Source organism: Kogia breviceps, chromosome 10 (genome assembly GCF_026419965.1).
Source record: "Kogia breviceps isolate mKogBre1 chromosome 10, mKogBre1 haplotype 1, whole genome shotgun sequence".
NCBI lineage: Eukaryota > Metazoa > Chordata > Mammalia > Artiodactyla > Physeteridae > Kogia > Kogia breviceps.
The window spans coordinates 70,256,481-70,284,398 of record NC_081319.1 but is presented as its reverse complement, the minus strand read 5'-3'; the positions used below and the strand labels follow the sequence as shown (position 1 = coordinate 70,284,398).

The following is a 27,918-nucleotide window of genomic DNA, read 5'->3' as shown; positions in this document are numbered from 1 at the left end:
TGCTTTTGTAATTCAAAATATAAATTCATATATAGGTATTTTTAACCCCACTTGAATTAATTGCTTCAATTCTTCTGGAAGCTTTTTCAGAGTTGTCTGCAATGTGTCTTATAAATCAGGTTGTTAGCTTCCTGGGATTAGGAGTGTGTAGCTTTGCACTCTAACACATAATATAAGGACTATCAGTACATTAGAGATACTTTGTTAATGTTATACCAGATTGATGGCCTTTACACTTCAGCGACTTCAATGATAAGAATTTCAAAGGCCCTGTGGAGGAGGTGATCAGGAGACTCCTGTGTCCTCCAGCCACACACTGAGATACATAACTCCCAGCCAAGCACACAAGCCAGGCAGAACCAGAGAGAATGGGTCAGGGAAAAGCTATCCTAGGCCCAACAACCAGTTTGTCCCAGGGAATACTCCTACTCAAGATATCCCTTTCCAGAAATGCTGGAGCCAGAGCCACAGAGAGGGGAGGGAGGTACAGAACAGGCCAGCATAGCCTTGAAATGCTATGGAGCCCACAAAAAAAGCCTTGGCCAGATCGTCATCCCACAATTCTGCCACCATTTCTTGGCTGGCTGAGCTTGGCCAAGTTTTTAAATCTTGCCGGTCTGTTTCCACATCTGCAAACTGAAGACCAGGTACGCTCAAGGCTCGCTTCCAGCTCTAAAAGGAGTCAGGCTCATGTTCTGACTCTCCGTGTGTCCCCGGCTCCCTCCCTCTCTATAGAATGGGGACGGCAATAATGTCAAAGGAGGTGGGAGCAGCCTAGACTCTCCACTTCTGCAAGCTTGGTGAACAGGTGCCCAAGATGTCCAAAGGGCCACTTCTCCCACTGAACAAGTAACAGATGCTCCTAAAGGAATGGGGCTACAGAGCAGCCAAGGCGTGGGAAGTAGGCTGGACCTTCCACAACTCCCAAAAGGCAGTGCTGTTGGGGAGGAAAACATCAGGAATCATTCTTGCACCCCTCCCAGGGGTCCAAGAGACAGACAGACAGGCAGAGAGACAAAGCCCTGTCCAGCTGGGAGTGCAACAGCTAGACAACCCCATTCTTAATAGGTCCTGGTGTCTTGAAGAGGGGGAGGGCAGAGATTAGGAGGAGAAGGGCAGGCCCCACTAATGACATCAAATACACACAGCAACTGCTGCCCATTAGAACATTTATTTCTCAGAGAGAAAATAAGTTTAAGACAGTCATATTACAGTAGGTAAAATTAACTTTTGTATTCTTTACAAGCATAGATTTTTCTGTTTATTACCTCTCTTATACCATCTGTTATAAACAATTCTAGAAAGCAAATAAAGTCACTTTCTACAATAAATAGAGCATCGTGTGCTTCACAGCAGAGACGCGACTGAGACACATAGGCCCCATGCCACAGCAGGATCTGAGCCGTTTCCCGTTCTAAAAGAGCAGTTTTAAAAATGAGACTCAGAGAGAGACTGAAAGATTCAGAGACTGAAAAAAAAAAAAAGGGAGAGAGAAAGAGACTAAGAAAGTGTTGGGGGGAAGAAAGAGACAGACACAGAGAGAGAGAGAGAAAGCCCCAAGATCTTACAACACAGGTTGAGACGAAGGTCACATAGTCCACAGCCGACCGACTACCTGGGGAGGGGGGACGCATTGTCTCCTTTAAATAAACCACACTGTGTGCATTTAAAATACTCAGCCACACAATGGAGGACTCCAGTAATGGAAACTATAGGCCTGAATAATTTAGAACAGTATTTTACAATTATATACACTATGTCCTTCCCTAGCCATAGGCTGTATTGTAGTTTTATTATTGTACAAAATCCAAAACCCCATCCTTTATGTTATAGAGAGTTTTGTTGGTTCCCTTTTAAACTCTGGCTCATGTCCCAAACGTATAAGAAGTCGTGGCGGTTGGTTGGTTGTATTTTTAAAAAGTGTGTAAAAATGGCAGTGATCTCCCCAGTGACTTAGTTTTGTCCAAAACTCCCCTATGAAAAATTTAAAACAATTAAAAAGAACGGCAGGTTAAAAATCAACATGGCAATCAGTGGCCTGCAACCTGGCCCTGCAACTTTGGTGCTTAAGAGGTGAAAAGAAACATCCAGAGAACAGACATCGAAGCCTCTGAAAGTTGTGTTGGTTTTTGTCAGTCAACATTCCCGTTTTCACAGTTTTTTCTCCCTTCTGTTTTTGAGAAGGTAAAGGTGGAGAGGGGCTTGAAGGAAAAGAGGGGAAGGGACAGACGGTTTGAAATAAAAGACTGTGTTCCCTGGAGTTCAGAGCAGCAGAGGCTGGGCAGGGCAGAGTGCAGGACAGGAAGATGCTGGACTGCAGGCCCCATGCCATCCCTGGTGGTAGAGAGAGAGGCTAGAGGCTGCAGGTGCAGAAAAGGAAAAGCCCACGAGGAGAGGCTAGGAGGAGTGAAAGGGCAGACCCAGCCAAAGGGCACAGCTTCACCCAACAACCCTCGGAATCCACGTGGACAGATGGACACTGGCACAAGCAGCCTGGTCTGCTGACAGGAGCCCATCCAGCCTGAGCCCACCTCTCTGTAAGACAGAAGAGGGCCGGAGGGGCCCTGCCTCAATCTAAGCGGGCAAGCTCTCACAGGCTGGCCTCAGCTGTTTGTAGCACATGTAAGGGAGTGGGGAGGTGTGCTGGTGAAGGGGTCACCCAAGTGGTAGGCTAGCAGCTGGTCTCAAAGGGAATGAGCCATAAAAAGAAAAAGATCAGTTTGGTGATGGTTTCTGTCAGTTTGGCACAAGAGGAAGTCAGGAAAGGAACAAGGGAAAAAGAGACTGGGCAGAAGATGGGACAGGGAAGAGGTATGAGGATGGGTGATGGAGAGAGAGGGTGAGCTCCGTGAGATTCCCCGCGGGACCCTAGTGTATCCACAGCACCTCTGGGGTCAGTGTCAGAGCCTCGCTCACCCTGAGGTGTAGTTAGTTGGGAATGGGTTGGAGGGGGCTAGGCACACCCTTGAGAAAGCCCAAGACCTCTTGCTTTCTGGGGCCAGGTCTATCTCCTCGGCTGGGCCCAAGCCTCACAGCTGTTTCTAATTCTAACTGGTTCTTCGGTGGACCAGCCCCTGAGGGAGCTCAGGTGGGAGTTTTTGGCACACAGCAGGCCCACCAGGGGAACCATGCAGTTAGTCAAAACTGGGGCCTTGTCCTTGGGGAGGATACAGCCCAGTCCCTGGCCTGCCATGGAAGGGGCAAGCTGCCAGCCGTACATCTGGCTGGGGCAGGAAGAGGCTTCTTTGTGCCCCACAGGACGGAGGCAGGGCAGGCAGATGCAGGCCAGGCCCTGCCCTTACAGGTAGCTGGAGGTGACAAAGGAGTGGGGTCCCCGCACTCGGCTCAGGTGGATCATCGCACGGTCGTAGGCCACCTGCACTGACTTGCGGATGCTGGTCTTGCGGCCTTCCAGCATCTTGAGCTTGTCCACAGTGTCTTCCACACCCAGGGGCAGGACTTTGTCCCTCGGAAGCCACTGCCTAAAATACAAGCACAGTAAGAAGGCTGGACCATGGTGGGTCCCAAAGGAGGCTCTTCTGGACCCCCGTGCCCAGGACCAGCAAAGCCAGGGGGAGGGGACAGGGCAGAGGGAGGCAGACTGGGACACCACAGGCAGGAAGCCACCAAGGGACTTATTTTGCAGCCAGGCCCTTGCCTGGGCCCAGGACACTCACTCAGCTTAGACGGTTGCCAGAGGGAAGCTCGTGTGCCCCCAGGGAGACTAGCTGAGTCATCTGGAGGGCTCTGAGCCTCACCCTGCCTTGTGGAGTCAGGGAGCTACAGCTAGGAAGTGGAGCTGATGCCAGGAATCGATGAAATGATCTCTGGTGGGGCCTGCACCTGGTGTTTTTTAAAAGATCCCTGGGTGAATATAACACGTGGCTAAGAGCCCAGCCTTTGGAGCCAGATCTTGGTTTGTATCCCAGTTCTGGCTATGTATTCTTGGCTTTCTGAGCCTCAGCTTCCTCATCTGCAAAATGGATTGGGAGGGAATTAATGAAGATTTAAATGAGGACCAAATGAAATCATGCATGTAAAGCAATTTGCATAAGGAAATAGAGTAAATGCTCAATAAATGATAGCTATTAGCTAGTCCTACCTCCTCACTCTACAGAAGCAGAGGTAAAAGAATCCTCCTGCTGGTGTTTGTAAGCCATGAGCAGACAAGCCCCTTGCAGTGGATCCTACACTGCCCAGAACTCTCCGCCCAGGACTGAGACATGCTTCCCTGCAGCCGCTGGGAGTGTTGGCAGATTACAGGCTCTCAAGTGAGTCCCGCTCCAGGAATCAACCCCCACCAATGTCACCCCCCTCCCCAGGGGCAGCCAGCATTCAATGACTGGTTGACATGGGGGTACAAAGGCACAGCCCCAATCCCTGACATCTCTAATGAGCCACCCAGCTCCAAAGCTCCAAACAGGATGAGCTGAGGCCTCTGCAGCAAGTGCACTGCAGTTCAACTTTTTCCTCTGCCCAGTGCTGTACCCCCTCACCCCCACAGCTCTTCCCAGTAAGACTCCTAACACAAATCTCCATCTCAGAGTGTTTCACAAGGAATCTGATCTGCAATACCCCTCAGTTACCGTTAACACCATTAATCAGTGTTATTAGTAACACCAGGTTACTGTTAACATGGCAAATGCAGAGCAGCTGCTGGCAGGTAACCCTTCACCTTCACCTGGGTGGAGGCAGGGTGGCCAAGTCCACAGCCCCTCTGTGTACCTCTCCGGCACGCCAGCATTAGAACAGCCACCTGGTTGGGCCCCTCAGCCTGCATCCTGGCGCACCCTCCCAGCAGCAGCACCCACTCACCAGGTGCGTTTGTTGTCAAAGAAGAGGACAAGGAAGAGCTTCTCTCCAGCCTCGGCCTGTTTCTGCTCTCCCAGCTTCAGCACATCCAGTGGGGGGACGGGGATGGGGACGCCATTGTGCAGAAGGCCCTCCCTGGGCATCTTGGGATCGATGATCTGGAAGCAGGAAAGGGGACAGCATTCAGATGGGGGTGGACGGGGTGAGCAGTGCACCCTGCTGTAGGACTAACCACTGAACCACCGTACACCAAAGCTATGCAGGGGATTGGCTCTGCCCACAACGCAGTGATGGAGGGGCTGACCTCTTCCAATGACCCTCAGTACCCCAAACAGAAATTCTGACTCTGTTTCCCCAGGTACTGTCCTAATCCTTTGGCCCTTTCCAATCAGACCTTCTGACAAGGGAGCTTGCTCCATCAACTGTCAGGCCCCAGAGCTGAAAGAGAAGTACTGGGAAGCCAGGGTGGGGAGTTTTCAGAAGTGAGTGAAGCATCTCTGACGTCCAGGCCAGATAGACAAACGCCTTCCTCCTAATGTCCCTTAGGGGAGACATTTTCTTAGGGGAGACATTCCTCTCCTTAGGGGAGAGGAATGGTGGCCATTGTTTTCCCCTGCCAATTTCCCTTTAGAACCTGTGCAATTCATTTCAAAATCTCAGGGGCTTCCTAGATACCATGGCTGTGAAGAGGGTCCTGCATCGACCAGAAGGCCCATCCCTTTGGTTCTACCTAAACAGATCTCCTGGTTACCCACCACCTTCCTGTCTGACTATAATCCTTCCTGGTGCATAAACCAGATGCAATTTTAGCACCTCCACGGTAAAATCAGAGAGAAGGCAAAAGACTGAGTGTGGAGGATTGCTGAAGAGGGGAGAATGATGTGGTCGGAAACAAGGGCCACTGGAAGAATTAGTCCTTGAGACTGCAGGCTCCACAAGGGCAAGGGCTCAGCAAAATGCCTGGTGGCATCAACACAACAATAATTCTCCAGCTCTGTGGAGCACTGACAAAGATACCAAAGCTCTTAATTATTCACACATCATCTTATTTTATCCTCTTGCTGATGCTGAGAAGTCTGATGACAAGTATTAGCTGACAGAGGAGAACGTCAAGCACAGAAGGATGTAGCTGGCTGGGACTAAAACCAGGCGCCTGGACAAGGCTTGGGCCTCTGCTGCCCACTGCCTCCTACACAGCCCCTGCTTCCAGAGCAGCTGGCTGATAATCTCTGTGCACCAAGGCCAGGGAGACTTGGAAACTTACGGAGGAGGCAGCTTTCTCCAGAGATGGAGCAATCTTAATTCCTATACCCTGTCCCAGGGGGCCTCTTATAATAATAAATTGCTCTATTTACTTTTGGGTGTCTGCCAGCTTCCCTACATCCTTCTCAAGATAAGCAGCTAAAAGCAGGTCCTCTAGTTAAGAGTTTACTCTAAGGAAGAACCACCACTACCCTGCCCCCAGCTGTGTGATTTGGTAAAAACTCTAACTCTCAGCCTGTCTGTCCCTCCTGGAACTGAAGCTAAGGGTCCTAATGAGAACCACCAGACAAGCCCTCCTGAACTTCCTCTATTATCAACAGTGGGGATAGTGCCTGGCTTGGAAAGTGGGGCAGACTGTGAAAAGTGTACCCCCAAGGGCAGAAGCAAGATGGGCAAGTCTGCCTCTTAAGGGGAGCTCGCCTCCCTTTTTAAAGAAGACAGAGGCAAATGTATCCCCAAATAATAAATAATGGTCCATTCACTCAAATGTCACGCAGATGTAAAACAACATGGAAATAAAGTCTGCGATAACATTTAACACATTACATAATAAATGTGTACACACACTATTGTTACAGCTATAATATATAAACGATAAATAGAAGCAACAATACAAAATGCTTATAGATGATGTCATAATGCTGCGATTTGTGATTTTCTCCCTTTTTCCAAAGCTTCTGTAATGTAGATACATAATTTTTACAGAAAAACAAAAAACATTTTTTTAAAGAACAAGAACCTCAGAAATTTAAAAACCGTATAGTCACTATATGAGCAAGTACATATTTAAGTATGCAGAGGAAAACACTGGGAGAGCATAAACCAAAATAAAAACACAGGTTGTATTCAGGTGGTGGGTTTTTTCAGGTGGTGGCTGAATTTCTTTATCACGAAAGAAAATGTATGATTAAGAAGATAATTAAAAAGGAAAAAAGAGGGGCTTCCTTGGTGGGGCAGTGGTTAAGAATCCGCCTGCCAATGCAGGGGGACATGGGTTTGATCCCTGGTCCGGGAAGATCCCACATGCCGTGGAGCAACTAAGCCCGTGCGCCACAACTACTGAGCCTGTGCTCTAGAGCCCGCAAGCCACAACTACTGAGCCCATGTGCCACAACTATTGAAGCCCATGCAGCTAGAGCCCATGCTCCGCAACAAGAAGCCACAACAAGAAGCTCACACACCCCAACGAAGAGTAGCCCCTGCTCGCCGCAACTAGAGAAAGCCCGTGCACAGCAACGAAGACCCAACACTGCCAAAAAATAAATAAATAAATTTATTTTTAAAAAAAGAAAAAAAAAAGGGAGAAAAAGAGACTAGTTTTAGACTGGCTTTCTTTGTATTGTGAGATATAAACCTGCACAGTCTTAATCAATTCTTCAACAACTAAGCTGGGGGTCTCACTGACAGCTGGTCATGAAGCCTGTGAAGGCAGCCCCAAGTCCAACCTCCTCAGCGCTGGATCACAATGTGGATCTCCCACCTGCCACTGCTAAGCAGGGGCTGAGGCAGGTAGCATGGGTTCCAATATGACTCCAGCAAGTCGTATAACCTCTTGGAGCTACAGTTTCCTCACCTGTCCAAAAAGGATCAGAGTTCCTGCACTCTTTACCTTAAGAGACTGCTATCTATGAAAATAGCCATAGACACAAATGAGCTGGGAGAGGCTCAGAGCTCTGTGTACACGCATAGGCTGGCAGGGAGGTTCTCAACATCCACTACATATCAGCTGGGGAGTGTTAAAAAAAATACTCATAAAACAAAGAAACAAAAATATTCATGCCTTGGTCTGGCTTTAGAGAGTCTAATACAGTTGTTCTGAGATGGGGCTCCAGTATCTACATTGTTTAAAAAATTCCCCCAGATGATTCTGACATGCCCCAAAGGTTAGAATCAGTATTTTCAGGGCCAGATGGATATTACCTCCCTAATATATAGAAAGAGCCCTAAGACATGACAATCAAGGTGGTAAAAATTAGAATTTTTAGCTACTGCTACTATGGAAAAAATGGAAATTTTAGCTACTGTTGGTGGGAGTATAAACCGGAACTAATGTTCTAAGGGGCAACTTGGCAATTTGCATCAGAATTTTGCATAGATGCCCCAAGAAGGCATTCCTAAGACTTCTTCACTGTGAAGAAATAACTATGGATGTGCACAAATGTACAAATGTTAAGCTACAGTGATACTTACTGCTGGCTGTTTATCATAATGAAAAATTCAAAATGATCTAAATGACCAACTAGGAAATGGTTAAAATAAGGTACACGCATAAGACTGAAAAAAAAAAAACCAACATGTAAGATAAAAAGGGCTTCCCTAGTGGCACAGTGGTTGAGAGTCCGCCTGCCGATGCAGGGGACACAGGTTCGTGCCCCGGTCCGGGAAGATCCCACATGCCGCAGAGTGGCTGGGCCCGTGAGCCAGGGCCGCTGAGCCTGTGCTCCGCAATGGGAGAGGCCACAGCAGTAAGAGGCCCGCGTACGGCATTAAAAAACAACAACAACAACGACAAAAAAACACATGTAAGACTGAAGATGATGCAGTAATGAAAGTGTTGCTGATGAAGAATGTTTAATGGCATAAGACATGCATGCTCACAGTGTGCTGTTAAGTGAACGGGAGGTTAAACAGAGTACGGTCTCATATTTATGCACATTTATGCGTTAAACATAAAAAAAAAGGGCTGAGGATATACATCAAGAGGTAATCTCTGAATAGATGGGACTGTGGGTGATTTTGAACTCAGTGGCTCAGAACACAGGCTTTGATATCACACACTTTGAGTCCTGGGCTCAAATTCCAACACTGCCACTTAATAGCTAGATGATCATGGTAGCAAATAGAACTTCAGTTTTTTCCCCTACAAAATGAGAATAACCATACCTTCCTCAGCATTTCAAGAACTTAGCATGACAGACATTTAGTAAAACACCTAAGCATTAATAGCTTTTACAATTTTCTACAATGAGCACATATTACTTTTATGCATAATAAGATACTTTTTTTATTTAGCAAATAAATATATGGTATTAAATCACTAAGAGCCCTAGCTTCTGTCTGCATACTTTAACCTATTTTAAGTGTCCTAAGCAGGGAGTCTAGCTGGTGTGACCCACCCAGGCTGGGACAAAACCTCCCTAGCTTCTGCAGCTAAAGGCACCCGGACTCTCAATCACACTCTGCTGGCTTGATCCAATCAGATAAGCCCCCAAGGCAAGGCAGGGGCCAGACCACCCAGGGGAGGGAGGAGGATCAGGCAGACTCACCAAGGCGGGGTAGGAGGGATAACCTCGGCACTTGGCCCACACCAGCTCCAGGGGCTCCAGGTCTCCACGGTCTTCAAAGGGCATCAGGAGGCTTCTGCCTGGGGGTGGGGGAGGGGAGGAGACAGTGCCCAAGGGGGCATGGAATGGCGCCCAGGAGGCCTGCCCGGGGCCTCCATTTGACTGGGGCAGCTCAGGAATGAGTCAGCAACATCCCCTCCACCCTTCCTCTTCCCTACCCTCTCCTTAGTTCTTAAGACTAGATCAGGAGACGGCAAACTTGTTCTTTAAAAGGCCAAATAGTAAGTACTTTAGGTTTTGCAGTCTCCATTCCAACTACTCAACTCTACTATTGTAGCATGAAAGCAGCCATAGACAATCGGTAAATGAACAAGCACTGCTGTATCCCTATAAAACTTTATTTCTGGACACTGAAATCTGAATTTTGTGTAATTTTCACATGTTACAAAATATCATTCTTCTTTTGATTTTCAATCATTTGAAAATGTAAAAAACATTCTTAGCTCGTGGGCCCTACAAAAACAGGCAACAGGTTACAGTTTGACCTCTGAACTAGAACCCTAGGTTGATGTTCCTTGGAAAAATATAACTGCTTCATCACCAGGATACTAGGAAGAAGGACTATAACCCATCTTGGCAAAGCCACAAACTGCTCTCTGGGCCTCCCTGACTGGTGGGCCTCATGATGGAGGCTTCATGGAAAAAGATGCCTGGGATGGATATCCCAGTAAAACTATTTGCTAAATGAGTTCTTTTCTGACAGGGCCATACCTGGCTATCCAGGACACCTGGCTGCACAGCACTCAGCAGAGCCAAGCAGGTCTGCAGATTCTTTTCTTGCCTGTTTTGTCAGAACCTTACACGGGGTGCCCTGCCTGGAGCAGTCACCACATCTCTTCGGCTTATTCTGTTCTGCACCTAATGCATTAGCACACATTGATGGGTACTTCACAAATGTCTCTGAACACACAGAGGAACCTCCCACCGCCCCCCGCCCCAGTCTATAAACTGGCAACAGGGAGGTGACCACACTCAACTAAGAAAAGATCCAAATTCCAGAGAGTAGAAATTATGTTCCTAAGGAAACATTACCATCTACATATATAATTTTTTATAAAGTGTATTCCTGTTAATGAGGTCTTGTTTTCTGTCTATTAAGTCAATAGCAATAACAACAAAAAGACAAAATCCAATACTGAAGAGGCAGGCTGTGGGGAAACTAGTGCAATCATATACTGCTGAGAAAATTGCAGACCAGTCTAATCCTTTCAGAATATAATTTGGCAGTAAGTCTCAAGAGCCATTAAAAAAAAAAAAAGTATGAACAATCTACTCCAGTAAATTCCTTCCCTGGGAATTTGTTCTTAGAAAAATAACTTTTAAAATGAGTAAGAGGGGGCTTCCCTGGTGGCACAGTGGTTGAGAGTCCGCCTGCTGATGCAGGGAACACAGGTTCGTGCCCAGGTCTGGGAAGATCCCACATGCCGCGGAGCGGCTGGGCCCGTGAGCCATGGCTGCTGAGCCTGCGCGTTCGGAGCCTGTGCTCCGCAGCAGGAGAGGCCACAGCAGTGAGAGGCCCACGTACCACAAAAAAAAAAAAAAAAAAAAAAAATTGTTAAAATGAGTAAGAGGCTTTTGAACAAAAATATGGGTTCACTACATTATGTATAATGTTAAAAGTTGGAAATAACCAAATTCTACCAATGAAACAAATAAATTATAATGCATTGATTGGAAGATAACATTGAAAAAAGCAGAATATGAAAAAGCATGTGTTTTGGATTAGCATTTTGTTAAAGACGTGCCTGAAATAAATAGAAGGCAACATAGAGAAATATAGACAATTGTGTTAAGGTGATGGAACAGTGGAAGGTCAGTTTCCTTTTTAAATTTCCTTTGGCATCATTTTAATAATTACGTGGTTTTAAAAATAAGAATAAAATGTCACCACCAGAAGCATAAAGTACGTGCCAATCCACTCCCAGTTTTGCACTAGAAGCTGTACAAATTAACCTCGACATAAGCCCTGCCTTCTGGGCACTGACAATCAGACAGTAATGAAACATGCAGGCATGCATTCATCAACACACATATGAAAAAGAAACTGATGCTAAGGGAAAATAAAGCAGTTGGGAAAAGGAAAGAGGGAAAGAGAAGCCCTGAAGCGTGAGTGTTAGATGGAAGCTTCAGAGACAGGGCATCCAGAGTGCACACCCCCCATAAGAGGGCTGGACAGAGGTGTGCTCAGAGAACAGCCAGCCCTGCACCTGCTCCACCTGAGCACCACCCAGTCGTCTCCTTTGGCTCTGCCCTGTCCTTTATCCCTTCAGTCTGAGGAGATAAGATCCATGTGTTTTACTGTTTGGACCCGCTGGAGTAGAATGTCTCCATTCTACTGCAGCAGGGAGTAGAAGCATTGGATCACATGAAATTACAGGGTTATGTGTGAAATTCAGTGACACAGGATATCATATTACTCCTGTGAGGGCAGACTGGAAATATCTATCAAAATTACAAATGCATACTTCCTTCAATTCAGCAATAGAGTATATCTATAGATATACTCCCCAGGGTTACAAAATGATCTTTGTACAAGGTTGCTCACTGCAACATTGACTATGACAATTAAACAAAAACAATCTAAATGTCCATCTGCAGGGGGCCAGCTAAGTAAATGATAGCACATCTATGTAATGGGACATTAGGCAGCCAATAAAAAGCACAAAAGAATCTCCAACATATATTAACTGAAAAAAGGCATGGTTTAGAGGAATGTGCATGTTAGGCTTCTCTGCTCACTCTTTTAAATATACACACAAGTTTCTGGTTTGTGTACATATGGATTACATCTGGAAAGACACAAAAGAAACTGTTAACAGTGGCTATTCTAGGGAGGGGAGAACTGGCTTTTCACTATGCACCCTTTTGTACATTTCTGATTTTTGTCACCATGGTATGTGTTACTTATTCAAAATAAGATGAATTAAAAAAAAGAAAAAGGAGTATGAATGACCTGGGAGGAAGGGCCATTTCCCTGACCAGTGCTCCCCAGGTTTGGAGGAGCTCAGGGTCTGGCTGCAGCCCGCAGAACTGGTTCTCTGGAAGGCCTGGTCCCCCAAGATGCACCTGTACAGCACTCCTCACCTGAGCCGTTGTAGTCAGAGTCTCCGTTCACACCTTCCAGGAAGGGCACTCGAGACAGGGCTGGCTTCCCTCGGCTGCGTTTGGGGGGTGTCAGACCACTGCATATAGAGCAGGGAGGGAGAGAGGAGCGAAATGAACAATTTCAATGAGTAACACATCCACAACTGCTCTCCCATCTCTGCTAGGAGCAGAGTTGCAAAAATCCTTTAAGGAGAATGGTTTCTCACCTTCCCCTAAAAACTCATACTAACCCATGATATACTTCTGACCAGAATGTTCCCGTGAGGCTTAAGGAAACATTTCATCCATGTGGAAGGACTGAACTTGGAAAGACAGGCCTGCTCCCCTCCCAGGGACACTGGATTTCATCCAGAGGGAAGGTCACCCCAGGCACGTCAATCCTTCCAGAGTCTAAGCAGCCTGGCCATGAGGAGGGCCTGTCTCACATCTGCCCAGAATTCTTAACTCTCTGGTTCACACTGCTTCTCTAGAAACCAATTTATTTTTGAGGTACAAAAATCTCCCTCTTGCCCAAATTTTCTATAATGGACATGCCTTACTTCTTTAATTAGAAAAGACTTTTTAAATTGGAAAAACAATCCACTTCTCACTTCTTTTTGTGTGTGACGTTTTTCTTAGACAGAGATGGATTTTTTAAAACTATCAAACAGACCAGTTTTTTAAAAATATGGCTACTGCAAAGAGATAAAAAATATATAGTAGACAAAGACTAGAAGGTAATAGGCAAAAATGAGAACAGTAATACAAGAATAATGGTATAACTGGAACCCACCCAGGCATCAGTATTTTTAAATTGCTCCCAATGCAATTTTAATGTACAATCACAGTTAGAAGCCTCTGGGCAAGAATGATGTGGCTATGGTTTTTTCCCATTCAAACTTGAAAAAATATTACTGCTATATAATTATTTCAACAAAAAAAATTGCTTAAAAGACAAGTCAACAACCTGCAGTAGAGCAAAAATGCTTAAGAAACCCCTAATGGGATACGAAGAGGCCAGGGTTAAGACTGGTTGGAGAGTAGGGTACTCCTGTGTTACTGAATCATAACTGACTTTATCATGGTCTTATACAGAAAACCTGGCACAGTGAGAACCTGATGAATCATAATCCTTCAGTTACTAGTAGGTTGGGAGCTTTCTTCCTGCTAGTCAAAATTAGGACCTGTTGGGGAAAAAACAACACTCAGTTCACATTCAGGATTCAGTTCCCATGCACCCTACAAAAATCTGTCACTGGACTTAAAGAATCTGAGTCCTTATAAAAATGTAAGGTATTGGTAGTTCTATTAGGAAAGCCTCTCCAAGTTCACATCATGGATCTGGGGAGACATCTCCAAATACAACAGAGGAGGGCAGAACCAAGAATTTAAGAGAGAAACTCTGGAGCTAGACTACCTGGGTTCAGAACCTCACTCTTCTACTCATTCATTCTGTGACCCTGAGCAAGTTAACGTCTCTGAGGCTTGTATTCCCCATGTGTTGCTATGAGGATTTAATGGATTAATACACAGAAAGCACTCAGTACAGAACTGAGTATTCAATAAATAGCAGTTATATAGTAAATATTATTATATAAATGGCAGTAAATTTTAATGTCTCACTTTAATATTATAAACTACTAACGTTATACTATCAGATGATGAGCTCTGAGAAGGTTGAGCTCAATGAGATAGGATGCAACACCAAAACTAGGTCCATATGTTTCTGCTTCACAGAAAAACACACAAGTGACTCGATCATGGCCTGCATTTCAGCCCTCTAAGTAACCCAGGTCTAAGCAGACAGCCCAATCTATAATTATTTTGCTTACTGGCTTAACATTTATCTCTCCCTTCTAGATGATAAGCTCCTTGAGAACAGACACCTTATCAGGGCTTAGAATAGTACCTGGCTCACGGTAAGTGCTTAATTAATAATTCAATGAGTGACCCATAGAAGAGGGTGCAGCTCCAAACTGCTCAGAAAATCATTAGAAAAGATAAATCCAGGGACAGGATAGGAAGGGGATGGGATTGGCGACCAGAAATTCTTTCAAGGTTCTTTATTCTGTGATTATATGATTCTTGTCTAATTAATAAGATTTTCCTTTACGTACTTACCCCCACAATGTAGGAAAAAAGAAAAGAAAGAAAAAGAAAAAATACCCTGTAGTTGAAGTCCTGAATCTCCTGTTGTAAACCTCGAAATTCTACTGAGAACCAGTGAGCTAAAGAGGAAACGCCTTCCAAGGGCATTGTTCCCACACTGAGCAGGGCCCCAGAGAAATTGGTGGCTTTGGAATGTTCTGCAGAAAGGCAAGCAGTCTGAACAGGCAGGCTAACCAGAGCCTGGTCTGGCTTGCTCCTTGCAGCTCACAGCTGGAAAGAGAACCCTTTGTGGAGGGAGGGGCCGAACACACCTACGTTTAGTCAAGGACTAAGAGGGGACAGTTTGATAACCCCACTCCTACCCCACCCCAGTGAACTGGGTTTCCAGGCACCTTTTTTTTTTTTTTTTTTTTTTTTTTTACCACACGATATTAATATTCTAGTGATATGTGTCGGCACCTTATATGCTTCATTCTGTTAGCCCCTACAGCAGTCCTCCGAGGTGTGCACCACCATTAGACGACCCATTTTACAAGAAGGGAAAACTGAGGCACGAGAGAGCTGAAGTAACTTATGCAAAGCCACACAGCTCGTCCGTGTCCTGGCTTCGAACTTAGGTCTCTCTGGCCCTAAGGCATGCAATTTAAAAATCTTCGTCTTACAAAAATAAAAGAGAAGAAAGGGAGTTAGGAGGGGGAGAGGGATGAGGGTGGTTTGAAGAGGGAGAGTGATCCTGAACAGGAAGAGAAGGATGATGAAAGACAGTATGAGTAAGAGGACCTGACTTGGGAACCTTGCGGGCTTACCCCTTCTTGGTTCTTGCGTCCCCGCAACTTTTTCTTGCTATTCGGTGGCTTTATGAACCCGAGCTCTTGGCTCTGGAGGAGCCAGCTCACAGACCTGGGCCACATGGGTGGTTTGAAAAACTGGTTGAACTGCGGTTCGGTCGAGGGTGGTGTCTTGGGATACTGTGTTTGGTGGGGACTGAGGACTGTGGCCCCCGCGGCAGCAGGCACCTTATCTTTGAAGGGAGTCAGGAACTCCAACCCGGGACCAGGCTAGAAGCATCCTGTAAGATTTTGAAATCTCTGCCTCTTCTCTATGCCTGGTAACTGTGTTTTCCTATCCACTCCTCCTATATCTCTAGAGCTGCAACATGGAGGTAGACAGCTAGGACATTTCTGAGGCTTGGTGGGGAAGAAAATCTCTAAGGAGCCACTGAAAGCTGGGCTCTGCTACAGCGGGGAAGTAGTCCAGGGCCAAGGGGGCATCTGGGGGCCTCCAAGAGCCCAGCACCAGTGTAGAGTGAGAACCCAATGGAACCTACACCCAGCCTGCCTTTGAAGCACTTCAAACACAGACACATAGTATTTTGGTGCTGCCCTGGGACCTCTCCTCCCCTGCTCTGAACCCAGAATCCATCCAGTAGCCATGTGGAGGGACCATGAGGTCAGCCTTCAGGACAAGTCATTCTTCTTCTGTGGCACCGAAGGTCTCCCATTTCCAAGAGTCCCACACTCTCTGGTGTCTTGCAGAGCATACAACACATGGCAGAGATTCAATAAACTCTTAGTCGTGTAAGAAACTTGAAGGTTCTGGCCTCGGAAATCCTCCCTTCAGGTGAAAGAATGGGAAAAGAAACCCATCTCTTCCCAGCCCAAAGATGGTAGAAGAGCTGGGGCCTTTGTCAGACTAAAAGGCAATTCCAAATTTCCTATCTGCCCATTTCTTATTCCTACACCACACTTCTAAAGAGGCCACTGATATGATGCCCCGAAAGGCAAAGGGCGAAACCATGTCTATAACTGTGTTATCTAAATGGGCCCGGGGGGGTAGGGTGGGGGGGGACTGGCTCAAATGTTAACTTCACTGGGCAATACAGCGGGAGTCCCCACCCTCTGTAGCCAAATTCAACTCTACAAACCCTGTAAAGCATCAGCACCACTCTTCCCCCCTAGTCAGATCAGGCCTGACAGTCAAGGGTCACAACGTTTCCTAGGAGCTATCAGAATCACAGATGAGAGGCTTCAGGAAATAACAAGGGTGCGGGAAGAAAAAAACTGAGGTAAGCAGGAGGTTCAATCTGCAGCTGAAAGGAAAATAAATGGAGAGGTGGCAGAGCTGTGAACAAGGCTTTGGGACAAGTGTTCTTACCTGCAAGCTTCAAATGCCAGTCCACCACTGAGACCCAAACTACATTCTGAGTCAGACCCGCTTTCAGTGTGTTTTCCAAAGCCATTGGTCACACCTGCCAAGGACACACAAAGTGAGCCTGAGTGTAGAAACCCCCACTCCCCTGACACATGCTGCAGTGTGAGGCAGCCACCTTGGGAGGGCTCAGCAAGGAGGGGTGGAAAGGATGGCTGGTCCCTCCTCCTGGGAAATGGGTCTTGGGTGGTGGAGAAAAACCTGATAAAGGTTTGGGGGAAATGTTGGCTAGGCAGCAAGCAGACACTGCATTTACCTTCCCATCCTTCTGGGTTTACTTGAAGGAAAATAGCCCATAGCTCACTCCAGTTACTGTCATTTGACTACAGTGGGAAATACCAAGACTTCCTCACTCCAGCTGGCTTACAAGTCCCTGGACCTGCTTCTAATTTCAAGCCTCAATTATCAGGGAGTCTCCTCTGCCTCTTGGGAAGCCCACCCACCTTGTCTCTTCAGATAAACACTCACACACCCTATCCATCACACAGCTGGCAATAGCTAGCTTCATTCTTTTGGGATGGTGTCAGGGGAGGTTGGAGCTGGTTAAGGACTGTGTCAACCACACCCTGAGATATCTAGCAGAGCTAGTCAAAGTTGAGGATGGGGGGAACTTTTCAACAGATCTAAGGCAGACCAGACCTTCCTGGGATGATGGGGAGTCAGATTCCCTGGGTTCTAGACTGGGCTCTGAAATATGGGTCCCTTTTCCTCTTCAAGCCTTGGCTTCTACTTTTGTGAAGTGAAGGTAATACCTTCTTACTTATGGAGGATGCTATTAAGTATGAATGAGGGAAGGTCTGTTTACAGCAGGGTGCCCTTCAGAGGCAAATGAAGACTGCCTGGTCATCCCAGGGATAAGACTCTCACCTGCCATGAAAGCTTCAACTCTCCTCTCTATCTATCCAATTCCCAACCACCATCCAGAATCCCACAAGTCTGATAGCTGAGCCAAGAGCTCAAGAGCTCTAAATCACATATACCTTAGCCAGAAAACTGTGAGGCAAGTCACACCTGTAAGAGCAGGTGTCTGAGCCAACATATCTGGACCCTAACCTGGCTCTGCCTCTAACATTATGACCTCAATTTAAATCACCAAAGCCTACTGTGCCTCATCTATAAAGGATCAACACCTGCTTTTAAGAGACACCACTAAAGTTGTACAAAAATATTCCTGGGTACCAGGTGGCTGGGATGGTGGAGGAGAAACAGATTCTAGCCCCCAAGCACCGGGCCCTCTCAGGTTGGATGAGCCTGATGTCTAGACCTATTTCCCAACAGCAGGATTTTTCATTTTTAGTGCTCAGTGCTGTTTGGCTGTGCCTGATATAACTGAGAGGATGACAACAATAACTGCTACCAACTACTGCTATATACCAAGGGCTTTATATAGGCTACTTCCAATCCTTAGAGCCCCGCAAGGAAGGTGTCACTAACCCCATATTAGAAATAAGGAATAGGCTCACAGAGGTTAATTGATATGCCCCAGGATACACAGCTAGTAAGAAGATGGGATTTGAATTCAAGTCTGCCTAATTCAAGGCCTCAAGGTCTTGACTCTATATAAATACCCTACTACCCTAATACAAGGAAGCTTGGACCAGACAGGAAAGGAAGGTACTGCTGGAAACAAAGTATTAGGTAGGAAGACAGAAAAGCAGAGAAAAGCATGTGCTGACCACACAGCCCAAAGCCACCACATAACAGGATATGAGGAGCAAAAGCCAAGAGCAGGCCCCTCCCTGCCAAGTGAGCTGGCCTTCCATATCCCACCAAGACTAAACAACTCTGTCTGGTGATGGAGGTCCTGCATGTTCAGGTCCACCTTGCCCACAGCATTGGCTCCTGAGGCTCCTCTTCGCTTGGGAGAGGGAAGCCCCTCTCTAAACTGTCCCTCACAGGGACTCTCTCCTTGTTTCTACACACCTGGACCTGAGCCCTTTCTTCCTTTCTAGTCTATCCTCATCCCCAGGGCCAGGTTAGGCACTGTCTACTCATGAAGCCTTCCCAACTCCCCCAGTTCCTATTCCCTGAACACCTCTAGCAGTGCTGTCACCTGACACATAACCACAGACTGTCCAGCACTGGGATATCTCTGTACCTCAGGACACCATCTAGTCTCCCCACTGGATGGTAAACTCTCAGATTTGGACCTGAGTCTGATTTACTGCTCCCCAGTTTTCCTCTCTGCTTGTGTTGGACATGCAGTAAGGACTCTTTAGTGACAAGCCCCTATTACTACCTCTGAGAACCCATCTCCTATGATCCCTTGGCTCACTGCTGTGGCCACATAGGTTCCCTCACTGTTCCTCAGATATGCAAGCATGTTTCCACCCCCATGGCCTGTGCACTTGCTAGTCCATCTTTTTGGAACATCTTTTCCCCAGATACCCAAAGAGCTCACACCTTCATATCTTTACTCAGAAAGCCTCCCATGGCCACCCTCTCTAATATCACCTCAGCATCCCCTCTCCCCCACTTCCCTGCTGGACTTTTCTCCACAGCTTCTAATATGAGATACAATTTACTTATTTGCTTTTAGTCTACCTCCCCTACAAGAGAGGAGACTTGTCTGTTTTATTTATTGATTTTTCCCCCTACACTTTAGTGCCTACAATAATGCCTGATATAAATATTTGATGAATAAATGAACTAAAATGAAGGTAGGAACCATTTATCATATATAGCTTTATATGCTGCTCAGGGCCAAAGAGAGCCCCAGACCCAAGCTGGCCCTCTCAAAACACTTGCTCAAAGCCCGTTTCCCCAGGCCACTACTCGTGTACCAGGCCCAACTGTGAGCTACAGAGCCCTCAGTGCTACTACTGGCATCCAGAGGGGCCATTAGGGAGGCAGCTGACTGGGGAAGGTGCTGGCTGGCAAGGCAAAGCAGGAAAGCAGATGAGAAGTAGTGAGAGAAGTCACAGACGAGGTCACCTGTCTCTTCCTCCTGCTGGGGGGACCTCTCCCCTTCACTCTCACTACAGCTCCTGCTCCTTGGCCGCTTCCGGGAGTGCTGTTCATCCTCGATGCTGGTGGGAGATGCAGGAGAGCCCACTGCACCATGGTCCTCACCGTTCTCCAGGGCCCTGTCTGGGCTCCTCTGTAGCTTAACCCCATTCTTGGCCTTCTTGAAGAGGACTGATGTGCGACGGCCCACGCCACTGAGTGGGGCACCAGCGGGGGATGTATCGGGGGTCATGAGGGACACTCTATTGATGCCATTGTCACTGAGCAGGCATTGCAAGGGCTCACTCCCTAGCTGCAGAGGTGATTTTTCCAAAAGCTCATCTTCTTCCACTTTTCTTGGCTTTGGGAATCGGTTTGGAGGTTTGCTATCATTGATGGGTTTCAGAGTGGGGGGATCCGGAGGGGATTCTTGCTCAGACAAGGAAGGCGCAGGCCCAGTAGGCTCCAGGGTTGGTGGGGGAGGCATTTTGGAGTCATCTGTTAGAGAAAAAGAGAACCTGCTTGAACATTTTAGAAAAAGTCTGCCCCTACAAGCCAGATAATGACACTGATAACTAAGAACCAAGAGCATAGGCTATTAGAAGGTTTGAGACGCGTCTCAGGTCTAAGGTGAAGAGAAGGTAGGACTAAGTTGTGTCTACACTAGTAGTTCTAAACCCTGGCTATGCATTAGTCACTTAGGTAGTTTCTTAAAAATTCCAATGCTGGGGTCCCACCCCAGACAAAATGAAACCAAATAGCTAACGATGGAGTTTTTTTTTTTTTTTTTAAGTTTACCAGGTGAGTTTGATGAAGTCAGGGTTATAAACCACTGCCCTACACCCAAGAAAGCCCAAACCCCCTGCTTAATAATTAGGTAAGTCTCAGCCTCACAGATTAGGGATCTACAACTCTCTTTAGACCCAGGTGTTTTCCCATCTGTCAATGTATTTTGTTTCATATCACAAGTGAAGCAAGAAGGACAAGCAGAAAGAAGCCGCTTACAGATATGAAAAAACGAGAGCAAGGAAGTTAAATCAGTGGCTCCCGAACATGTCTATTCAACCTCCACCTTAAAAAATGAGACTTTCAAAACACAGCTCAGATTTCCCTAATCTGAATTTCTGGGAGATGAAGTCTAGAAATTTTTTGAAACCTCTGGAAGCTGCTGCAGCCAGTCCACTGGGCATGACTCTGCACTGCCTTAGCCTAGGAGTTGGGATGGATATGAGTGGCATGCTGACTGCCACATGGGAAGCTGGGAAGGGTCACAATGAACACGAAGCCCTCTAATGCTAAATCTGACCTCTCAGCCACATTTCCGCTCTCCCCCAACCTAAAATAAAATGGGCCATTCCCTGCAATTTGGCCCCTTTTCCTCTGGAGATAATTCCCAACCTTCTTGATTGTGTGGATGACAGGCCCTCCTGAGCTACAGGCTCAGATCCAAGGGTTGGTAAGAGGGAGACAATTCTGTCCACAAAGAAGCGGAGAGGATGGAAAGCAACTCAGGTAAGGCACCTGGATCTCTGAGAATCACTTCCCCCAGCTGTCTTTTGCAGTTCTGGGCTTTTCTACTTGGGATGGGCCTGTAGACTTGGCCAAAGTCTACAGACTTTGACTTGGGGTCAAAGCCATGAGCCCAGACCATCCTTAGGGTCTTTCTTTCTTTTCTATTCCCCCACACCACAACCTAACCTGCTCTAAGAGCCTCTCTACATGATGGTATAAGTTGAACTAATATTTAACTGGTATGTGCAATATGGCCATACCACGTGCAAAATATTGGAATACTTCTTTACAAGTTAGTAAACAGCTACTGGGACCCAGCATCTGAAACTCCCTGAACCCACTCACAGTCCAACAACTAAATATCTGCATCAGAGGCCCTCAGGAGCCCCGTTCAATATAACAGAAAACATCTACTCTGACGGATGAATTTTGGTCTCTACATATTGTTAAATATTTTGAGTATCATCCCTGGGTATGCATGAAAGTGTGAACCCTCCCAGGGCTTCTGCTTGCCCACGAGGGCCACACCTAGAGTTGGGGAAGGATGTTCCCACTACAGGATTTCAGCTTAACCCTCCCTTACCCTGGCCTGCAGCCCCCAGCCTGCCCGTGACTGTCTCTCACCTCTGTCCCCATCGTCTTCTGGCTCCTCCTGCGGGGCCTGCTCCAGCACAGCCACATCCCCCCAGGGCCCTGCTGGCAGCTCCCCATTGGACACAGTCTTGTTTAGCGATGCCAGCTGCGGTGGTGGCGGCTGTGCCAGCTTCTGCCGAAGGACATTGATCTCCCGGCGTAGCAGGCGGACACGGCGGGTCCGGGCCCCACTGGACCGCATGGCACTCACCAGGTCCAGTTTTTCCAGCAGCTCCTTCAGCTGCGCCTCTGGGGACAAGTGGGCCCGGTTCTCTGGGATGAGGATGTTGTCCACTGCCAGGGAGAAGGGAGGACAGAAGAAGGGGCTGAAGGACCTGACCAGCCCAGGGCAAAGGGAAGGGCAGGGGCCAATTCCTTCGGATGCAAAATATTCTCCTGGAGTGCCTGGGCCAGTGGCTTCCAGCAGCGTCACTGTGGGGCCCTGGCCCTGGCAACACCGCTCCCAGGAGGGCAGCCACAGGGACAAGGTCAGAATCTGGGAAACACCTGCAGGAAGCAGTTCACAGTCACGATTATGGGCTCCGTGGAGCAGGCACGAGGCAGCTTGGCAACTGCCCGGCCTGAGTGACTGTTTGGCTGCTGCCATCGAGAAGCAGAGAACAGGGGCAGGCAGAGTAGGGAATTACAGAGGCAATTCCATTTTTCTGATGCTCTACCTGCACTCTTCTGAATGAGCCAGACACACACCAGCACTGCACTCCTGCTGCCCATGCTGCAACGCCACACAGAGGGAGTCCGGGAAAGAAAGACCCTTGGTGAATCTTTAGCTTTTCAGACAGACCGCTAGTACCTGATTCCCCTTATCCTACTATTCAAGAAGTGCTCAGGGAATTAACTTTAACCCTTGGAACTATTCCAGCCACAAGCACATGTACCCCAGCCTGTGCCTATCCCCAGCTTTGCTCCTGGAGTCTGCGCTATAGCCCCAAGGCCCATCCTGATCCCTGGCGCTCTGGGCTCTATCCCTGTGCCTCCTCCTGGCCCCTCTCCTCCCTGCCCGTCCAGGCTTCTCACCGTCTTCCCAGGAGAAGCGGTAAAAGTCCTCCAATTTGGGTGACTCGGGCAGGTGGGTGCCCCTCTCGGGGTCATAGCCGATGTTCTCTGCCTGCCGCCGGGCGTGCCGCAGGATGGCCCCTCCCAGGTCCCGCAGGCGGACAGCTGCTCGGTGGAAAATTGTGTCTTTAGCATTATACTTCATGCAGTTGGTAACTATAAGGTTAAAGTCCTCCTCAAACTCCTCCAAGGTGCGGTACAGGTGGGACTCCAGCTTCCGCCTCATAGTAGAAAAATCCATTGGCTTGGATATGAATTCCAGGTAATCTGGAACCTAAACATATAAAACCTGTACAATTACAACAACCATTTACTAGCCAAACAGGAGCACCCTTCAGCGGCACTGTTGCCACCCCATTTTCTGGCTTGGCCATGCCGGGCTCACTCACAGCCCCAGGGCCCTGGCCCACCTTGGCCTGCTGAGCTCTCACCATGGGCAAGTCTACTAGCCTTGCCAGACACCCCCAGGTTTTGTACACCCTGTGGCCCAACCCCTTCCTAGCCTGTTCAGACCCTATTTCCATTTCAGGTGGGGCTCACTGTTCAGAAAGTAGGGGGGGAACTTGCCTCACTCAGGTTGACGGGCTCGGCAAAGATGTGTGCGGGATCCTTCTCCTGCAGCAAGTCCAGTGTTGTCCTCAGCAGAACGTTGAATGGCATAAGCTCCAGCTCCATGGCGGCCTGCTGGACCTTGACCTGTGGGGAAGGTGGGGAGAAATCAGGACACACCCCCAAAGAGGCACCGAACTTTTGCTTGATAACTTGACTTTTGCCAGTTGTGTACAACAAATTTTCACAAGATATTAAGCTGACCACTATTTGAGGAGTTATCACTGAACTTTTAGCCTAGAAATAATGATACCAACAGCTACCACTTTGTGAACATTTCCTATGCATTCAGCGCTATACCAAAACTTATAGTAATAATAAATACCTTTATAGTCCTTACTAAGTGCCAAGTAATGTTCAAAATAGGTACAAATGAGGTATTTTACAAAGAGGAAACTGAGGCACGGAAGGACTAAGTAAGTGACTCGCCCAAGGTCACACAGCTAATAAGGGACAGATTGGGATTCACAGTGTGTGTTTTTGACTACTATGCCACACTGCCTTTCTACTTATATTACCTCAGTTAATCGTCACAATAACCTTGAAGGAGAAACTGTTATCTCCATTTTACAAATATGGAATCTGAGGTTTGAAAAGAGTATAATGAGGAGTTACTAACCCAAGGTCACCTGGCTAGAGAAGAACAGATACAGGACTTATACCTAGGTATGACTTAGTCCAAGAGGCACACTGATGATATAAAATGTCCCTTGGGCCAGAATTCCCACCTAATTGGCCCCTGGACCACCTAGGTCGGCCTAGGGTGACCAGGGCCTCGAGGCTCACCCCCTTAGGTGGCAAGTAGCCTGACATATTTACAGCAGTGTGCTATACAAATGTTATTTTCCATGTGTGCCCTAATGTAAGAAGGTTGGGAAGCCATGTATTAGACTAGAAGTTCCTGCCTCTTGGCTACATCAAAACAGGCCTGCCTGCATCCCCTGCCTGCTTCCTTTTCCCTTACATTTCTCTGGACCAGAAATGAGAAGAGAAGCTCAGCTGTGGGACCAGGCCTGGGACGGCATAGACAGTTTGAATCCATAGACAAGGTCCTGAGATGTCCTCCATGCCCACCTGTGCTAAGTATGGCAAGAGCTGCCCAGTCTCAGTGGTGGAAACTCGGACTACAGGACCGTGAGAGAAGGGCTTGTGCTGGGGCTGAACAGCGAAGCAGAGTTCGGAGAAAGAGAGAAAGAACATCTTTAACCCAGGCTTCTGAAGCATGAGAGTAACAGCTGCTATTCCTGGACCAGAGAGAACAGTTTTGGCATTCAATTAATAGTTTTTGCTCACTGTCATGTGCAGAGTACTGCCGTAGACACTTCAGGGAGGCAAAGAGTATCAATAATGATGATGATGATAGCAGCTGACACTTCTATAGCCTTATTATGTGCCAGGCACTGTTCTAAGCTCTTTATATACACTAAGTCATCTAATCCTCACAACCTTATGAGATGGGTTCTATTATTACCCCCATTTTATAGTTAAGGAAACTCAAGGTATAAGGAGATTAAGCAACTTAATGTCATACAAGTAGTAAGTGGCAGAGCCAGGATATAAATGCAGGCTGTCTGAATAAAGACGCAGACGTAGAGAATGGACTTGAGGACGGGGGAGGGGGAAGGGTAAGCTGGGACGAAGTGAGAGAGTGGCATGTACTTATATACACTACCAAATGTAAAATAGATAGCTAGTGGGAAGCAGCCGCATAGCACAGGGAGATCAGCTCGGTGGGTGCTTTGTGACCACCTGGAGGGATGGGATAGGTAGGGTGGGAGGGAGAAGCAAGAGGGAGGGGATATGGGGATATACGTATACATATAGCTGATTCACTTTGTTATACAGCAGAAACTAACACAACATTGTAAAGCAATTATACTCCAACAAAGAAGTTAAAAAAAAAAAAACACGCAAGCTGCCTGATGCCACAGCTCATATTCCTAATTCTTGTGCTACACTACCTACCTCAACATTCCCCATGCTCAGAGGCTTAGAATCTCCTTGAACAGAGGTTGGAAAATTTAAATTTTCCAAGACTATAAGTGTTTAAAGGCCAAGTGAGAAACCCCAGAAGCTCCCAGGTCAAAGGTGATACCCATAAGAATGGCTTGAGAAGCTCTCCAAAACATAAGGCCAGGCTCCCCCCAAGATATCCTGAATGAGAAACTCCAGGGATGGGCCCAGGCAAAGGATATGAAGCTTATGCCTGAGGCCACCAGGAGCTAAACTCCCTAAGTTCGAAGCCATCAGCAGCACCACACCCAACGCAGAGTAGGCAGGCCTTGGAGCCCATAGTGCTGGGCAGGAAGGTAAGAAAGCTGACACCAGGCAGGGGCTCCTGGGTCTCCTGAAGCCACACTGACAGTAGTAGGAGAAAAAGATCTTGAACAAGGGCCCTGGGGGCTCCTCCTCACCTGCTCCCGCTTGAGCTTTTCTCTTTTCCGAATCAGCTCAATTAGCAGCCGTGCCCGCTCCAAGTCATGCCGGAGCTTCTGCCAGTATTTCAGCTCTTCCTTCACTGCATTTGTCTTCTCGTCCTGCTCCCGCTGCAGGAGGGAAGGGAAAGGATAGGGGAGCTGTGGGCCTCCTTCTGCCCAAAGTCCTCTCCCTGCTCAAGCCTCCTGGGGCCTCAGCAGGTAAGAGCCCCATCCCCTTCCTGGACCCATGGTCCCGGAGAGCCCTTCCACCCCCTCTACAACCCTTCCTCCAGGGCTTCCCCAGCCTTATAACAATGTTTCTTCACTATAGCACAATAACCATTGCTGGGGTGAGAGCTGGGACTGCTTCTCCCTACCCCCAGGGACACCAGAGATCAGCTGTGCATCCTCAGGGCTGGAAAGAATTTCAGAAGGAAACTAACAGACACCTCAGGGTGGAAAGAATTTCACCCTAGAGCTTTGACTTGGCTAGAAAACAAAGCGAAGTTTTTACTACGAGCTTGTGCTTACTGACTTGAACGTACTTTAAAACACCACCACCACCACCAAAAACATGATTCCTGCCCTAAAAGAGGTTACAGTGTAGTTGAGGGAAGAAAGAGGCCCAGGGTTTGATATGCCAGGGCACAGCAGCATAAAGACAACAAAAACTGATTGGATAAACTGAATATAAAATGCTAAGAGGACATAAAATAGAGAAGATCTCAGTGGACTGAGGTTAGGTCAGGGATTCCTGGGGCAAGCAATCTTACTAGGGTTTCACATGTAATGATGCATGTGGATGAAGAAAGCAGTAAGAAAGGCCTCTTTTGGAACTGAAGGGACGACAAAGCAGAAGTATGAAGGCAGAATTAGTGATTCTTTGCTTGTTGAGAAAAACGGGCTGGCCAGAGCAGAGAAACTGGAGAACCACAAAAGCCAAGGAAGACCCAGGATCCAGCTGGCAAGAAGCTTCAAATGCCAGGCAAAAAAGCCTGGACGTGGCCTACCTGGAGAGGGGGAATATATTCCGGAAAAAGAAATGACAGGATGGAAAATGGTTAAGTGTGTAAGACAGTACCAGCTGTAAAGCAAAGAAAGAATTAGAGGTTGGAGACCACCTAGAAAACTACTGCTGAAATTAAGGGGGCATGGGTGAGCAGGGTAGCTGTGGAATACAGATAAAGGGCCATATACTGATAAATCCCCCCAAACAGATCAGGGGATGATTAACTGCAGCTCCTTATGGAGGAAAGAGCCAAAAGTAACTCCAAGGTGGGCAACATCTGGGGTCAGGAGGAAGAAGGTTACATGACAGTAATGGGGAAATACATTTATGGAGATGAAGGAAGATAATGAATTCAGTTTCCAATCTCTGAGTTCAGGAAACAACATCTACACGGACATCTATAGTTCCTCTGCCCCAGAGGGACTGAGGGCAGACAAAAGGGAGGGGACAAGACAAGAAACCTGGAGCTACTGCTACACAGTTATTGACAACTATGAGAGTGGACAAGCTCTCCAAGCCAACAGGGAGGCAACAGAGCCCCTGGGAGTGTTATCATTAAGGGGTAAGAATTAGGATCAGCACAGGGTACAGTCAGTGGGGTAGAGGGGGTGGGAAATGGTGTCACAGAGAAGCTGTAAGACAAAGTGATCGTGGTGTCAAATGTAGTCCAACAGTCTATAAGGTGAGAATCTGAGGAAAGACTTGCTGGGCTGGAAGGGGTCACCGATGTTCTAGAAGAAGCTACAGGGGAGCAAGCAGACCATTTCAAGGAGAGATTGGATATACACTTCCCCTTCAGGACTTCAGTTACAAAAGGCAAAAGTAAAATCAGACAGAACAGAGGGCACCAGAATCATGGGAAGGCTTGCCTCGTCTCTGGAGTAATAGTGTGGGAATA

General features: G+C 47.4%; 1 protein-coding gene across 4 annotated transcripts in view; it reads right to left on the bottom strand.

Annotated features, from left to right (window-relative positions):
* Positions 1–1,152: 1,152 nt before the first annotated feature.
* Positions 1,153–27,918, bottom strand: part of BRPF3 (bromodomain and PHD finger containing 3) — a 35,687-nt gene continuing 8,921 nt past the window's right edge. The window contains exons 4-14 of one of the 4 annotated variants that reach the window (XR_010835071.1): positions 26,009–26,140; positions 23,553–23,681; positions 22,947–23,259; positions 21,903–22,205; positions 19,755–20,264; positions 16,767–16,860; positions 12,504–12,601; positions 9,342–9,439; positions 4,816–4,970; positions 3,678–3,973; positions 3,404–3,482 (exon numbers count right to left, since the gene is read on the bottom strand). Coding sequence is in view for 2 of the 4 variants with exons in the window: in XM_059076325.2 (XP_058932308.1) it covers positions 3,299–3,482; positions 4,816–4,970; positions 9,342–9,439; positions 12,504–12,601; positions 16,767–16,860; positions 19,755–20,264; positions 21,903–22,205; positions 22,947–23,259; positions 23,553–23,681; positions 26,009–26,140 (2,016 nt within the window). In the remaining 2 variants the exon portion in view is untranslated. Of the gene's footprint in view, positions 3,483–3,677; positions 3,974–4,815; positions 4,971–9,341; positions 9,440–12,503; positions 12,602–16,766; positions 16,861–19,754; positions 20,265–21,902; positions 22,206–22,946; positions 23,260–23,552; positions 23,682–26,008; positions 26,141–27,918 lie in introns of all 4 variants that reach the window. The other 3 variants (XM_059076325.2, XR_010835072.1, XM_067006092.1) reach the window with 3 other exon arrangements.